The sequence below is a fragment of the Lycium barbarum genome, chromosome 12 (assembly GCF_019175385.1).
Source record: "Lycium barbarum isolate Lr01 chromosome 12, ASM1917538v2, whole genome shotgun sequence".
In the NCBI taxonomy this organism is placed as follows: Eukaryota; Viridiplantae; Streptophyta; class Magnoliopsida; order Solanales; family Solanaceae; genus Lycium; species Lycium barbarum.
Genome location: NC_083348.1, coordinates 1,519,852 through 1,534,794, shown reverse-complemented (window position 1 = coordinate 1,534,794; position 14,943 = coordinate 1,519,852). Strand labels below are relative to the sequence as shown.

General features: G+C 37.2%; 1 protein-coding gene across 1 annotated transcript; it reads left to right on the top strand.

Moving 5' to 3' along the window:
• The first annotated feature begins 8,071 nt into the window (after positions 1-8,071).
• LOC132622089 (uncharacterized) lies at positions 8,072-11,700 on the top strand. The gene is made up of 8 exons (XM_060336618.1): positions 8,072-8,252; positions 8,540-8,709; positions 9,514-10,157; positions 10,239-10,253; positions 10,380-10,551; positions 10,693-10,870; positions 10,931-10,981; positions 11,204-11,700. Exons 1-8 carry the CDS (start codon positions 8,072-8,074, stop codon positions 11,698-11,700), a joined length of 1,908 nt encoding a protein of 635 aa, XP_060192601.1.
• Positions 11,701-14,943: the final 3,243 nt, after the last annotated feature.

Genomic DNA, 14,943 nt, shown 5'->3' with positions numbered 1-14,943 from the left:
ACATCTTCTCCGATTGATGGCTTGGAATATATTTTCCTTTTTTGTGGTCTTGATTTGTATGGCTGAGCTAGTCCTTCACAACTTTCGTTTTCCTTTTCGGTTCCTGCATAATAAGATGGCATCATTAAAACAATTACTTACTCTTAACCTACAAGGATAACAAAAAGAGACTTTTTTTTTTTTTTAAAACGGACTAAAAAGGAAAGTAAAACAAACAAATTGAAACGGAGTGAGTATCTTTCTTTGGATGGTTAGTATATCATTGTCAATTTCATGGTGTAAAGCTATACAAAGGTAGAAGTTATTTTTGATAGAGATACTTAATCGTTACTGTATATCAAAAAGTTCTATTAGTATCATATTTGCATGTACAAGAACCTTTGTCTAATAAAAATTATGCCTCCCTTATTTGTAAATTTGGAAAAAGAATATTAGTTAAATCATATACTTTCTGCGTTTCAATTTGTTTGTCTGGTTTTGACTTGGTATGGAGTTTAAAAAAGTAAAGAAGACTTTTGGATCCTGCGGTCTTAAACTAAAGATATGTAGAATATATCAAAATGCCCTTTAATCTTGTGTTGAAAAGTTGGAATTAAAGAGTTACCACAAAAGGAAAGAGACATTCATTTTTAAACAGACTAAAAAAGAAAGTAAGACAACCAAACTGAAACGGAAGGAGTATATAATATAACCTTGTCTCAAATATAACATCCATTAGGCACTCGGTACAAACTTCGTAAAACAGAAGATAACCAAAAAATTAAAGTATCTAAACAATTCTTAAAACTATGCATAAACAGAAGTATAGTTTCATGAGTACTCGTAGTTAAGTAACAAAGAAAGCTTAAACTAACCTGGTAAAACTGCAACTTTTCTTTACTGTTGCTTCTAATGGTGATGATTATGCATTTTAATGATTTGTAGATCCTTTTATATAAGCTCAAAATAATCAGAATTTACTTGCTAATCTTGATCATTTCTTAGGCAGATAAGATAAGTAATTACCAATTTACTTTGATAACAGATGATTTTTGAAACGGCTGAATCACCAAAGGTTTACCAAACACGCGTTCCCTTTAGCCATGATTTAGCATTTAATAGGATCCCAATTAAATGTCCAACTCCATTTTCCAAATCACATAGGTTTAAGGGCTTAGGCTGTCATAAATCACATATTTACTGTAGCCAAATTTACCATTTAATAGGATCCAATAAATGGCCAACTTTACTTCCCAATTCACACAATCACACAACAAAAGTTCAAACAAACATTTAACGGCAAGTATGCACCTTAAGAAGTTTAATTTACTCATAATGGGAGGTAATATTACTTTTTGGTAAAGGGTAAATTGGTCAATCAATTTTTGAAGGATATTCAGGCAAAGCAACTTTTAACTTAAAGTTTTCCTACTTTTAGGAAGTGTTGTCAAATGTGCCCTTAAGCCCCGAAGCGAGGCGCAAAACATGTTTCAACTTTGTCATCAAGGATCTAAGACATACTTTTTCTTGCCAATGAGCCCCTCCTAAAAAGGTGAAACTAGAAAAAATATATTTCACTTTATTGTAATATTTTTTTCAATTTCTTTGTCCATATATTTGTTATTCATCCTTATTATTAGTCTTGGACTAAACATTTATATCTATCTTTTTTCTCCATTGGTGCCTTTTTTCATTAAAGCCCACCACTTTTTTGCGCTTAAAAGCCCAATGGACCTAAGAACTTTAGCACTTTTCGCTTTTGATAACACTGCTTTTAGTATACGATGATTTAGTGCAAAACTGTGTTTGTAACTACATTGCTCTAAAGACTTCATTGGACAACCTTTTTTATAAGAACTTTTATTGGGCAATTTGATTCAACGGAAAAGGCTCAAATATGCCATTGAACTATCGGAAATGACTCATTTATGCCACTTATCAATAGTTTGGCTCATTTATGCCATCGAACTATTGGAAATGACTCATTTATGTCACTCATCAATAGTTTGGCTCATTTATACCATCGGCTGTTACCGTAATGACTCATCCGTGCCATTTTTCATTAACGCAGGTTTTATAATACCAGATATGACACGTGGCATCCAATTAGAGGTCTATGCCGTTTAATTAAACCAACCCAATTTTAAATCCCAAATTAATAAAAAATTCAACCCATACACCCGACCCACCCACAACTATAATCTAGTTGGAGGCCATGTGTCATATTTGGTATTGTAAAACTGATGTTAATGAAAAATAGCATGGATGAGTTATTTTGGTAATGACGATGGCATAAATGAGTCATTTCCGATAGTTCGATGACATAAAAGAGTCAAACTATTGACGAGTGACATAAATGAGTCATTTCTTGATAGTTTGATGGCATATTTGAGCCTTTTCCGGTTGATTCAATAAGACTAGTCATATGTTCCAAAAAGTACCTTGCTCTAAATTTGTAAGAAAATGAAGCTCATCTGTTCTGTTGTATGTTTCCTGTATAGTTGGAACCGTCCACAGCTGTTCGACCTGGAGAACATTTTAACGTATTCCTGCAGGAAAAACTTCATCTAAATCTCCAATGGCAGTGATATCCAGTAGCCAATCAGAGAAATGCTTCAACCTCAGGTTCAAGGAATAGATGCATTGGTTAGTGTCGACATGTCCCCACCTATAAAGTGGAACTCAGTTACTAAGGAGACGCTTCATTCTTATTAGGATGTTCGTATTGTGTGTACAAAAACATGAACCTAAATAACTATACTCTGAACCTTAGAAATAAAATCCTAATATCTACAAGACATACATCAATGTAACTCAACTTCACTTCTTGCAAATCTAATTGAAGAAAAATCCAATAAATTTTGTTCAGCAACTTTGAATAGTTGAGCATGGGTGAAATTCTGTAGCAGTAAAATATAGTATACCTACAATTCTTTTCTTTATTCTTCCTCTGCAATTTGTTAAGAGGGGAAGCAATCCCACTTCAGACACAAATTACCACTGGTGGAATTAGACACCAGCGAAGGTGAATGGGGCCAGAGCTCCAAGTCCAACAGTATAACCACTATGCTACCAAAAACAATGTCCATTTATGTTTAAAAACTGCTAGGTTCTAATTCGTAAACCAATAAGATTCCTGAATTTCAATTCAATTTCGGTTGCCTCTGGAGTCAATTCTTTCGAGCTGCCCAAAGATAGGTTTTCAGAAACTGTCGTTTCTATTAAACCGAAAGGAATATAGTGTTAAGATAGAAGCTACGATGTTTGGCGTATAAGACCAAATGTCGACGTGTTGGAACACAACATGTAATGTTCTTGATAGTACCTACTTGAATTACATCAATGATTTTTTATCCTCACTTATCCAAAAAAGAAAAAGTCGTAGAAAAAAACTGTATAATTATTTCATATGCATGCGCTTTATATCAAAGGTTAACAGAGTATGATTGGATTACATAATTATTGTTAGCACTTCCTCATATGTTTTGGTTAAAAGGAAAACTGTGCAGCAGTAAGAACAACCAATATGATGCTAAAAACTTAGACAGATCTAACAAAGGCAATTACCTGTTTGAAAATAGTGCTTGTTCCACAATTATCAGGTCCAAATAAAAGTAGCATCTGAACCTTTTTTTTTTTGCTCTAAATAATTTGTAACAATGGTATATCTGCTAGGTTCATTCCTTTGTTGGTTGACCATGTTTTGGGCATGGTATAGTCTTTTATTGTGTGATCTAATGTAGGTTAGGGGGTCACTTGCCACAGATTCTTGAGTCGGGTCCAAGTGTAATTTCAGTAACCACTGAGGTGCCTGTGCAACAGAAGTAACTTCGTAAGGTTCAAAAAAATATGCCTTATATTTCAGTAGATTATGTTAGCGTTCAAAATTTTGATATAAAAAGGATCTCTTTGAGCACATCCAAATTCCTCAACTTACCTATTTTAAAGGGCTCAGGGCATTATTACACTAAAATCCACTGAAATAGTTACGGCTTGGCCTTTAGCAGTATCAAAACCTACTTTTAGCGAAAATACATGCATTGATATTCACATTCTTTTTACCTGTGAAAAAAAAATTGTGTGCATTTCTTTGAACTTTTATGGTGGTGTTAACAAAGCATTTCACCCTAAAAGGAATTCAATACCTTCTTCCCCAGATTCCCGACTCAAAATGCAGCTAGCAGTCTCAAAGTAAGAGTAGCAAAATCACTATACGAATGGGGAACCACTTTATAGTTCAACTAGTTTTAATTAGAAGATGATAACAGATACAAAACATAAGGCACATTTGACATGTTGGGTTTTTGGGTTTTCCTGTCCTATGTGGAATTTAATTAATAAAACCCAATCCAATTTGGACAGGCCACTTTTTCCCTAAAATCCACTATATATAGGATCAACTTAGGTCTTATTATTTTCACAACACAAAGAGTTATTTTATAGCAGCCATATAGAGAGAAGAAGTGAGAGAGAAGTGCAGATTTTCGTCCAGAAATTTTCTTCTACAGTAGTCCGCTTCAAATTGCGTTTCCTGATTCGTTAACTGTTGGATCATTCTCAAATTTTAACTGAGGGTTCTCAACATATGGTTCTTTGATTTCGACGGTGGAGATTGGATTTTGTGATCTGTAGCTCCAGTTTTAGAGTACGAATAGTAGCTCATTTTTGGGGGTGATTTCTCTCTTTTCTTCACTAGTTTTGGTGCTATCTTTTACGTATTTTTGCTCCGTTTTTGGCGTTGATGTTGTAGCCATAGAGAAAATCGTTGTAACTATTGTTTATTATTAGTGGAGCTTTTGTGGGCCGGAGGTCCCGTGAATGTTTTCTCTTCACCTTGAAGGGTTTTACAACGTAAATTTAGTGTCTCTTGCAATTGATTTACTAGTTGACGGATTGATGTTAATTTTATGATATTCTTTTGAACTACTCACAAGCCTGTATATGCTACTCTTAACGTCTATATTTCTATGATCGCAAGAAGTAACAAGATTTATATCTCCGTAACCAACTAAGTAGGGCTAAAGGGTATATTTCTATCCTCAGTAGTGAAACAATTAAATCAAACAAACTCTATTTATTGTTATACGTACGTGAATTCCCTCTTTCAAGTCCAACTCAACCACCACAAATAGTGTCTAATTAGTGATCAAGTAAGTAAACAATTAAGCACAAGAATAATAAGCAAGCCAAAAGATGGAAATTCAATAGAATTGTCGTCAAACCAACTATCATGTGTCTGCCACAACCCTAGAATAAAAGAACTTAGCTACTCATAATTTGAGATGAAGAACAAGAATTTACGAGTAATCTAGGGTTGAATGAAGAAAATAAAATAAAACCTAAGAGAGGGAATGAGAATGACGGCTTACAAGTCTTAAGAAATCCCAGTACGTCGTTCCTTACATTAAAAATGTCTATTTATAGTCTAGGGTTAAAACTAAAATAAGTATATCTAATCCCGAACAAAACAGGAAAAACTGGGCGACACTCGCGTTGCTTACGCGTTGCGGGTCCAACGCGGGTGCTGTCTGAGTGCAATAGTTCAGAGAGTGTGTCGAGGTGCGATGGGTCAGGGATGCGAGTCCAGCGCGGGTCTGCCCCATCAGCGACGCGGCTTCAACATGTGTGGTCCTTCAGTGGCCCAAAATTCTCTAAGTGTTGCGCGATCTTCTCGTCACCTCATGCAAGTGAAATTCCTCCAAAAATCAGCTAAAAATGCTTTGGTTTTCGATCATTTGTCCTTGTTGTACCTAAACACACAAAACATACCAACATAAGCTCAAATACAATGATTCTACTATAAATAATGCGATTAAAGTACTAAGAATTAGAGGTAAAGTGACGCTAAACATAGATATTTGTGCAAATATCAACATCCCCACTTAAACTTTTCTCACCCTCGAGCAAACACTTACCAATTTCATAACCTTACCATTCAAATAGGTCTGCTCTTACCATTCAAATAGGTCTGCTCAGGCTTTGGCTAATATGGCTATTTCAAAATGCTTCAAGAACCAAACATCGAGCTAATTCTTAATAAAGCCATTCCAAAGATCAAAGTTTTCAGTTTTCAATAACAACAAATGACCTTCTCAAGAACACTCCAGTTTCAAGAATGCATGACTCAAAGACACCACTCAAAACAACACAACCATGCTAATTAACCAAGAATCCAACATCTCACCAATCTATTGTCAACTGTGTGCCCTCATCGAAAGAGAGTTGTCCATATCACACAAGAATCAAATAAGTTATTTCAATGGACATAAAATCAATAAAGATGCTCAGTCTCACAATGAATATCACATGCAAAATACGACGACCCATAAGCTTGCTCGTAGTGTAACCTCTTCACTAATTTAAGTGTGTCAAACCTAGGATAGGACTTAAGGGGTTGTAACGTAGGCTAAGGGACAGGTAGGAAATATTTGAATAATAGTGACTATCCTCCCTAAGCACTTTAATACATATAACAATCATCATTTTTTTTCAAACTTCTTCAGCAACACCTAACACATACCAACCAACACCAAATATTCTCCCAAATCACGCCTATTTGTTTCTTTACATTTAAGCACCATATTTATGACACCACAAGTTAGAAGGTAATTTTTTCTATTCGACAATATCAACCATTTTTCAGCTTTTTAGTTCAGTTGTTTTCTCTCATTTTTTTTATTTTCCTTTTCCCAACTAACGAGCGAAATTTGCTTCACTTTAGGTGCCCCAATAGACTTCAATAGATTTCAATCAACACATCCTTCTCTTTTTATCACATCCTAACTCCAATTATAACAATTCATCATCAAAGTGCTCAAGGAGTACAATAAAAACTAGGCTAATTAGAACGAAAAGGGTACGACTTATCAATTGTTAGCAAAGAAAAAGGTTAAAGGCTCAACGGGGTTGACTAGGGTGGTACGTACGGGTCGGTAAGGCAAGCTAGAATTTAGGCTAAAGATTTCTTCTCTCTAAAAATTCGCTCCAAGAAACAGTTATTTCCTACCACCGTCAATTCATACCATCTAGTTGGGCATCTCGCCCACAATCGCCGATGACGGCTCCGGCCAACTCAACCGGGCAACCGCCCAGACCCATCCCTCCCTCATCCATCACTACAGCCACAAATAACGCAAATGTCATGATTGAACCACCGGAAAACGAACAAACTAAAGAAACATATGCCCAAGCTATGCACATCACAAAAACTACTGATCAATCTAACAAAGCAATTAAACTCGCTTATAGACCCTTTGAAATTGTGAATGGAACCCCCATCGTCTCTTTTACATCTGAAGAAGAGGATCTTCTTGTACAAAAATGCCGGTTAACCTTGGTCGGAAAATTCTCAAGGAACAAACCCCAGATTGAAACTATCAGAAAGGAAATCAAGAGAAGATTTCCAATGAAAGGCGACCTCACAATTGGCTTATTCGATTCAAGACATGTGTTTCTTGACTTCACTGAGGAAGATCATTGCAAGAATCTACATTACAGGAGATATATCCCCTTCAATACGGATACAGTTATGCGACTACAAAGATGGACCAAAGACTTCAAACCTACAGAGGAGACAACACTAGCACCAGTCTGAGTCACCTTTCCAGGTTTGAAATGGCATTATACTCATTGGGATGCAATCTGTAGATTAGTTTCTCCGATCAGGTACCCTTTGGCTCCGGACAAAGCGACTAATTCAAAAACTAGACCAAGTGTTGCAAAGGTTAAGGTAGAAATTGACCTAGCGAAACCAAGATTAACAGAAATTAAAATCATGATTGTCAATCATTCGACAAGAAAGACTGAAGAAATAACCCAACCAATAGAATATGAAGGAGTTCCTGATTATTGTTTTAAGTGTATGATGCAATGACATGGAAGTTGGAACTGTAGAAGGGGCCAGATAGAAAGTGGGAAACAAAATACCTACCAAACACAGAGAACAAGTCAACTAGGTGCTCGTCAAAATGCTAAAAAGATGGGGGACACAAACTAAGATAAGAGTATGGAGGAAAAGTTGTAGGCACAAAACAAAGTGGGACTCAACAAAGGAAAAAACAGTGAAATAAGAAGCTCCCCAGATTCTGATGACATGGATATTATTGGTGACAAAAGAAATGAAGAGGACATCATGAATATTGAGGAAGTTAGAAGTACTGATCACCAGATGAATAGAACAAATAACCACACTGGTAACATCACTAATCCACAAGAGTTTACAGAGAAGGATGTTGCAGAATTAAGAAAACAAAGTCAAGAGATGGAGAAAGGAAGTGGAGGATCATGGCAAACAAAGACTAGACTATTCAAGCATGCCTCCCCACTTCCAACAAGAATGAGACCCCCCTATCCTAAAAAGAAGAAAAAGAAACAAAAGAAGGTTCAATTCAACTTGAACAATGATCAGAAAGCATGGGAAAATACTCAAGCATAATTACACCAGCTGGAAGGGAATAAAGATCCAACCAAACTTCCTATTTTGAAAGGAAGGCTAAGGAGAAACCCATTGAAATAGGAAACAGATTTGATGCATTAACTGATATTTCTTCTCTGAGTGCAGGTGCAGGTGATCAAGTGGAACAAATGGACTTAGCGCCTCTAGAGGACAGAAATGAGGAGCAAAATGATCACAAACATGCCCCTGTAGAAGAGTACCACTCTGCTGATCAACAGGAAACTAACAACCACAGTGACAATGAGATTTCCCTGGATAATCAGGGCAATCTCTCAGTAAGAAAAAAAATTAATTTTTGACAATGATCCTATTGGTAGCAATGATCCTACTAATCTGAAAAACTTATCACCTAGAGGAACTAATATTCTCCAGGGTGATAAAACTGGTCCCTACAAAGGAACCAGAACCACTCCTAGAAAATCTGTTTAATGTTTAGCTTCCTTTCTTGGAATGCAAGGAGCATTAAGACATTAGGTGCTTGTGAGAGATTGAAAAATCTTAGAAAACAGTATCAGCTCCCCTTTATTTGCATTCAAGAACCCAAAAGGAAAGCCAAACAAATCACTAAATATGTGATGAGATTGGGTTTCCAACATTCACATCATAATCTTAATAACAAAATTTGGCTTTTTTGGGACTCTAGCCTTACTGTTCACGTTATCAATAACTCTATGCATCATATTACTTGTCATATTGCATGTTCAAATAGTTGCACTAACTTCTATATCACTTGTGTGTGTGCTGAATGTACAATTACTCTAAGAAAGCCTTTGTGGGAAGAATTACTGGTATTATCTAATACCCTTAAAGGGCCTTGGGGGGTGATAGGAGATTTCAATGTTATAACCTGCCCTGAAGAGAAGCATGGTGGTTTCTCTGGGGACCAATACACTTGGTGTAACAATTGGGGACACCCTAAAACAATTTGGAAAAGGCTTGATAGACTCCTTTTCAATGAGAAATGGTTAGACAACTTTAATGACACAAGGGTATCTCACCTGTCTAGAACAGGCTCAGATCATGCCCCATTGTTGGTCAATATAGAAAAATAAAGCTTGAAATCTGTTAAATACTTCAAGTTTCTAAAAATATGGTGTGGTCACAAGGACTTCACCAATATAGTCAAGGAATATTGGGATACTCCTACCCAAGGGACATCAATGTGGCAATTCCATAACAAAATGAAAGCTGTGACTAAGAAGCTAAGTTACTGGTCAAGGGAAGCCTATGGAGATATTTTCAGAGATGCCAAGGAAGCTGAGAAGGAGATCAAAGCACTGGAAAAGAAGCATAATGAAGACAACAATGATGAGAACAGGACTGCTCTTAACAAAGCAAAAGCTGAGTTCACAAGGCTCTTAAAAAACCAGGATGAAATATACAGACAGAGAGCTAAGGCTAAATGGCCGAAGGATAGAGAGAAGAACACATCTTATTTCCATAAGGTTATTAAAGATAGGAGAAGAAGGCTGAATATTCACAACATTCAGGACAATGAAGGACTCAATATTATGGGACATGATGGTATAGCCAAAGCAGCAATAAAGCACTTTGAAGAATTGTTCACCTACCAGGAAATCAAGGGAAGTTTCAAAATCCTGGACCAACTCCCTAAGCTAGTTACTGAAGACATGAACTACATGCTCATTGCTGAACCATCCATACCAGAAATAAGGAATGCCATCAAAAACATTGGCCCAGACAGTGCACCAGGCCCTGATGGGTTTGCTGCCAAGTTCTACTAGGTTTGTATTGACATAATCATACCAGATCTTCAAAAGGCCTTTTATGAGTTCTTTGACAGTGCACCAGTCCCCAGGTATGTTTCTCATACTTGTTTGGTTATGCTTCCAAAGTGCCCCCAACCCCAATCCTTTTCTGACATTAGGCCTATAAGTCTTTGTAATACTGTCAGCAAAATCATTTAAAAATTTTTGGCTAACAGAATAGGCCAGATACTTCCTTCAATAATATCACCCAACCAAAGTGGTTTTATTCAAGGAAGGTCAATAACTGATATCATTTTACTTGCTCAAGAACTTGTACAGGATAATCCTAAGCCTAATGATCATGCTAATATTGGTCTCAAACTTGACATGGCCAAAGCATATGATAAGGTATCCTGGCCTTATCTATGCAGGGCCATGAGAAAAATGGGTTTCAATGACCAGTGGGTTGATATTATTTACAAACATATCTCCAATAATTGATACTCTATTGTGCTAAATACAAGAAATGGTTTCTTTAAATCTAATAAGGGGCTAAGGCAAGGTGACCCCTTGTCCCCTGCCTTACTTGTCATTTGTGCTGAACTACTTTCTAGACTACTTAATAACCTTTCTTTGGATGAGAACTACACAGGTTATTACAGGCCCAGAAATGGTCCAAGTATTACACATCTAGCATTTGCAGATGATGTGATACTCTTCACCTCAGGTAAGCCATCTGATATAAGGAAAGTTATGAAAATTCTGATTGTTTATGAGAATGTTTCAGGTCAACAGGTTAATAAGAGCAAAAGCTGTGTGGCAGTGGCACTAACAGCAAGTATAGAGTTAATTCATAGAACATGCCATTTGACAAGTATGCATAGAAAGGAATGGCCTATCAAATATCTTGGATGCCCACTCTTTGTGGGAAGGATGAAAATCATCTATTTTTCAGAAATGGTCCATAATATTACAAGGAGAATTCATACTTGGCATGCCAGATTTCTATCTAAGGGAGGGAAAATAGTCTTAATCAAGCATGTATTGCTTGCAATGCCAGTGCACCTGTTGGCTGCAATGAAACCGCCTAAGGGCACCTTTGAGAAACTGGAAGGGGCCATAAACAGTTTCCTATGGAATGATAATGACACAAAGAGGAAATACCACTGGAGCAAATGGGAAAGCATATGTCTTCCATATGAAGAGGGTGGAGTAGGTTTCAGGTGTCTGAGAGATGTTAGTGAAGCATTTATTGCTAAACAGTGGTGGAATTTCAGGACCAAAGAGTCAATGTGGAAGGAGTATATGATGGCAAAGTATTGCTCAAGAGTAAATCCTATTATCAGGAAAATAGTTGGGGTTCATTCTCAGAACTGGAGGTCCCTAGGCAAGGTCAAAAATCAATTAGAGGACAACATAGTATGGCAGATAGGTCAAGGAAGGGTGTCCTTCTGGTATGACAACTGGTTAGGAGAAGGAGCACTGTATAAGCTACTGCCTGAGGATTATTCTCTTAACAATATCAAATTAGATGAGGCTTATGAAGATGGCACATAGAAATGTGATAGAGCAGGGTATAGAGTTCCAGAAACTATAAGGTGGGAAGTGCAGCACATCACTATTCACTTCACTGAAAACAAAGAGGATAAAGTAATATGGGCTCCTAATCCAGAAGGAAGGTTTACAGTGTCCTCTACATGGAATCTACTAAAAAAAAAAAGCAACTGGTGATTGGCATGATAGGATAACCTGGCACAAAAGCTGCTCACTCAAAGTAAATTTTCACATGTGGAGGATAATCAAGAACAGGCTAGCTACAGACAACAATATTGGCAGATTCAAGATACATGGTCCTTCAATATGCTGCTGCTGCTCCAGTCACAAAATTGAGACTGTGGAACATTTATTTGGTCAAAGTGATCTGGCACAAAAATTATGGACCTTGATATGTCAACCACTGGGTATTAAAGTCCAACACATTACTCTAAGACAAATTCTAGTTAACTGCTGAAATTTTCAGTCTAAAATATCGAGCGTGGTTGCTCGGTCTAGTGAAGAATCAAAATATCGAGCAATGGTTGTAGCAACTTGTGAGCTAGTTTGGATTAAGCAGTTGCTCAGGGAACTAAAATTTGGAGAAATTGGTTAGATGAAACTTGTGTGGGACAACAAAACAACCCTTCATATCGCATCAAATCCAGTATTTCATGAGGACTAAGCACATTGAGATTGACTGTCACTTTGTCAGAGAAAAGATACTCTTCGGAGATATTATTACAATGTTTGTAAAGTCGAGTGATCAACTTGCAGATATTTTCACCAAGTCCCTCACTGGTCCTCATATTAGTTACATCTGTGACAAGCTCGGTAAATATGGCTTGTATGCACCAGCTTTGGGGGGGTTGGGGGGGGAGTGTTAGAATAAGAATAGGATTTGTATATAGTATCCTACATGGAAAAGGATTGGGATGCAGTGTCTATAAATAAGACTCAATGCAATAATGTAGATACACAATTCAATAATATGTTTCCCATAATTTCTCGCATAGATATTTGGGAGTGCCCTTATCCTCCAGAAAAACTCAACATAAGTCAGTGCCTCCTATTGGTGGATAAGATCATAGCTAGACTTAAATGTTGGACTTCTAAGTTTCTATCCTATGGCGGTAGACTGCGACTCATTAAGAGTGTTTTATTTGAAATGCAAACATATTTGACTCAGGTCTTCTTTCTCCCAAAGAAGATACTTACTCTGATCACTAGTGTATGCAGAAACTTCTCATGGACAGGATCAAATGAGTACTCAAAGAAGTCTCTTGTAGCATGGGATACTATGTGCCAACCAAGATTAACAGGTGGATTGAATATTCTGAATTTCTCCATATGGAACAGAGCTGCTATTTGTAAGCTATTGTGGGCAGTGGGAAAGGAGAAGCAAAAACTATGGGTGAAATGGATTCATATGAAGGGCAAAGATTTATCTCAATTACCTTCTCCAAAGTAGGCTAGTTGGGTGGTGAAAAAAGTGTTTGATGCTAGAAAATGGTGGAGCACAAATGTCAATTGGAGAGAGTCATTGGATTAGTTTGTCATTGCTGGCAAGAACAATATAAAAAAAGACTTGTGGTTTCTTCTTGCCTCAGTACCCTAAGGTGCACTGGAAGAAGCTCATCGTGGCAAAAGGGCTGGTTCTTTGGCACCGGTTTATTCTATGGATTGCACTTCATAATAGGCTTTCTACTTTGGATAGACTAATGAAATGGGGTATTCAGGTATCACCAGATTGTGTTTTTTGCTCTTCAGGAATATTGGAAACTCACTCACATCTCTTTTGTGGCTGTCTTTACTCCAAAAGCATTTGGAGTACACTACTAATGTGGTTGGGTTATAATAGAAATATTGGCAATTGGAATGAGGAAATCAGGTGGCTATCTTCTTTGATCAAACAGACAAAGTCTAAAAACTTTAATGCTAGGATTTCTCTTTGCTGCTACTATCTATGCTGTCTAATTTAAGAGGAACAATAAGAGAGATTTAACCAGCTTGAAAAAGGACCACAGGAGATAGTTAGGGAGATTGTTCTACAATTACATATTGTGGGGAAAAAGTAAGGCACCTAGAAAAGCATCTTGGAGCTTAATAGTTTTCCATGTTAGAAACCAATGAGTTTTGCTGCTAAATGAAGAAGCTAGAGTTTTAATACTCTTCCTGGAAGGTGATTAGTCCTCTAGTTACTGATAGCTTATGCAATCTCAGGTGTTTAGTGATTTTTTTCTGATTTGTTTTAACTTACTTGAGAGTCTAGCTCTATAGTCCAAACGAGCTAGTTTTTACATAAATGAATTGCTTGGTTAAATGAAAATCTTTTCTGTTCTGACAAAAAAAAAAAAGAAAAAAAAAGATCAGAATTAAATTGAATAGATGCATCCTGGGAGAATTCAATTTGAAGAAACTATTCCCTAGACACGTAAGTCGTGTTATTTCACAATTGAGTCAACTTAAAAAAATTCAATAATACCTAATGTTAGAGATTTATCAATAGGCAATGTTGCAGTAATGGCCAACCAAAGGTAAAACATCATTACAAACCTCCATTATTTCTTTTCTATTACAATTTCTAGACTGTAACAGAGAAGCCAATGGTCTGGCTGATTCTTTAGGATAAGTCACCTAGTGGATGCATAGTAGAAATTTTCATCTTTTGTAACGATCCGTTTGGTCGTTATAGTTCTTTTGGCACTTTCGCCTGCTCCCGAGCATTGATTTGCTCCCTTTTCACCCGAGGGGACCGTTGACATGCTTCCTGAGGTGTCTAGACTGGATTCGGACAACTTTGAGAAAAATATAGACTTAACGTGAAAAAGGGTTGATCGAGGTTGACTTTTGGGCAAATTCCGTCAATTCCGAGAGGTCTGGATAGGCGTTTAGAACTTGTGTGTGCATTTGGTCTGATTCCCAATGCATTCAGATGCATTTCGGGACGTCGGATGAGAAATGGAATTAAGGCATCGATGGTTGACTCGGTCAACGAGACCTCCATTGAAAATTCCGAGACCACATGTGCGTTCGTAGCGCATTTTTATATGAGAGTAGGTATCTGGTATGGGAGCAGATGGTCTTGGGAGTTAGTCAAAAAATTGGATCGAAGGAAAATATTGGGCTAAAGTTTCTGGTGTCAGGCGGCACCGCTGGGGCGGTGGACCTACCGCTAAAGCGGTACGAGCCATTTAGGCTTGATCGCTAAAGTGGTCAGGTGGCCGCTGGGGCGCCGCCGCTGGGGTGGTCACAGTACCGCTGTAG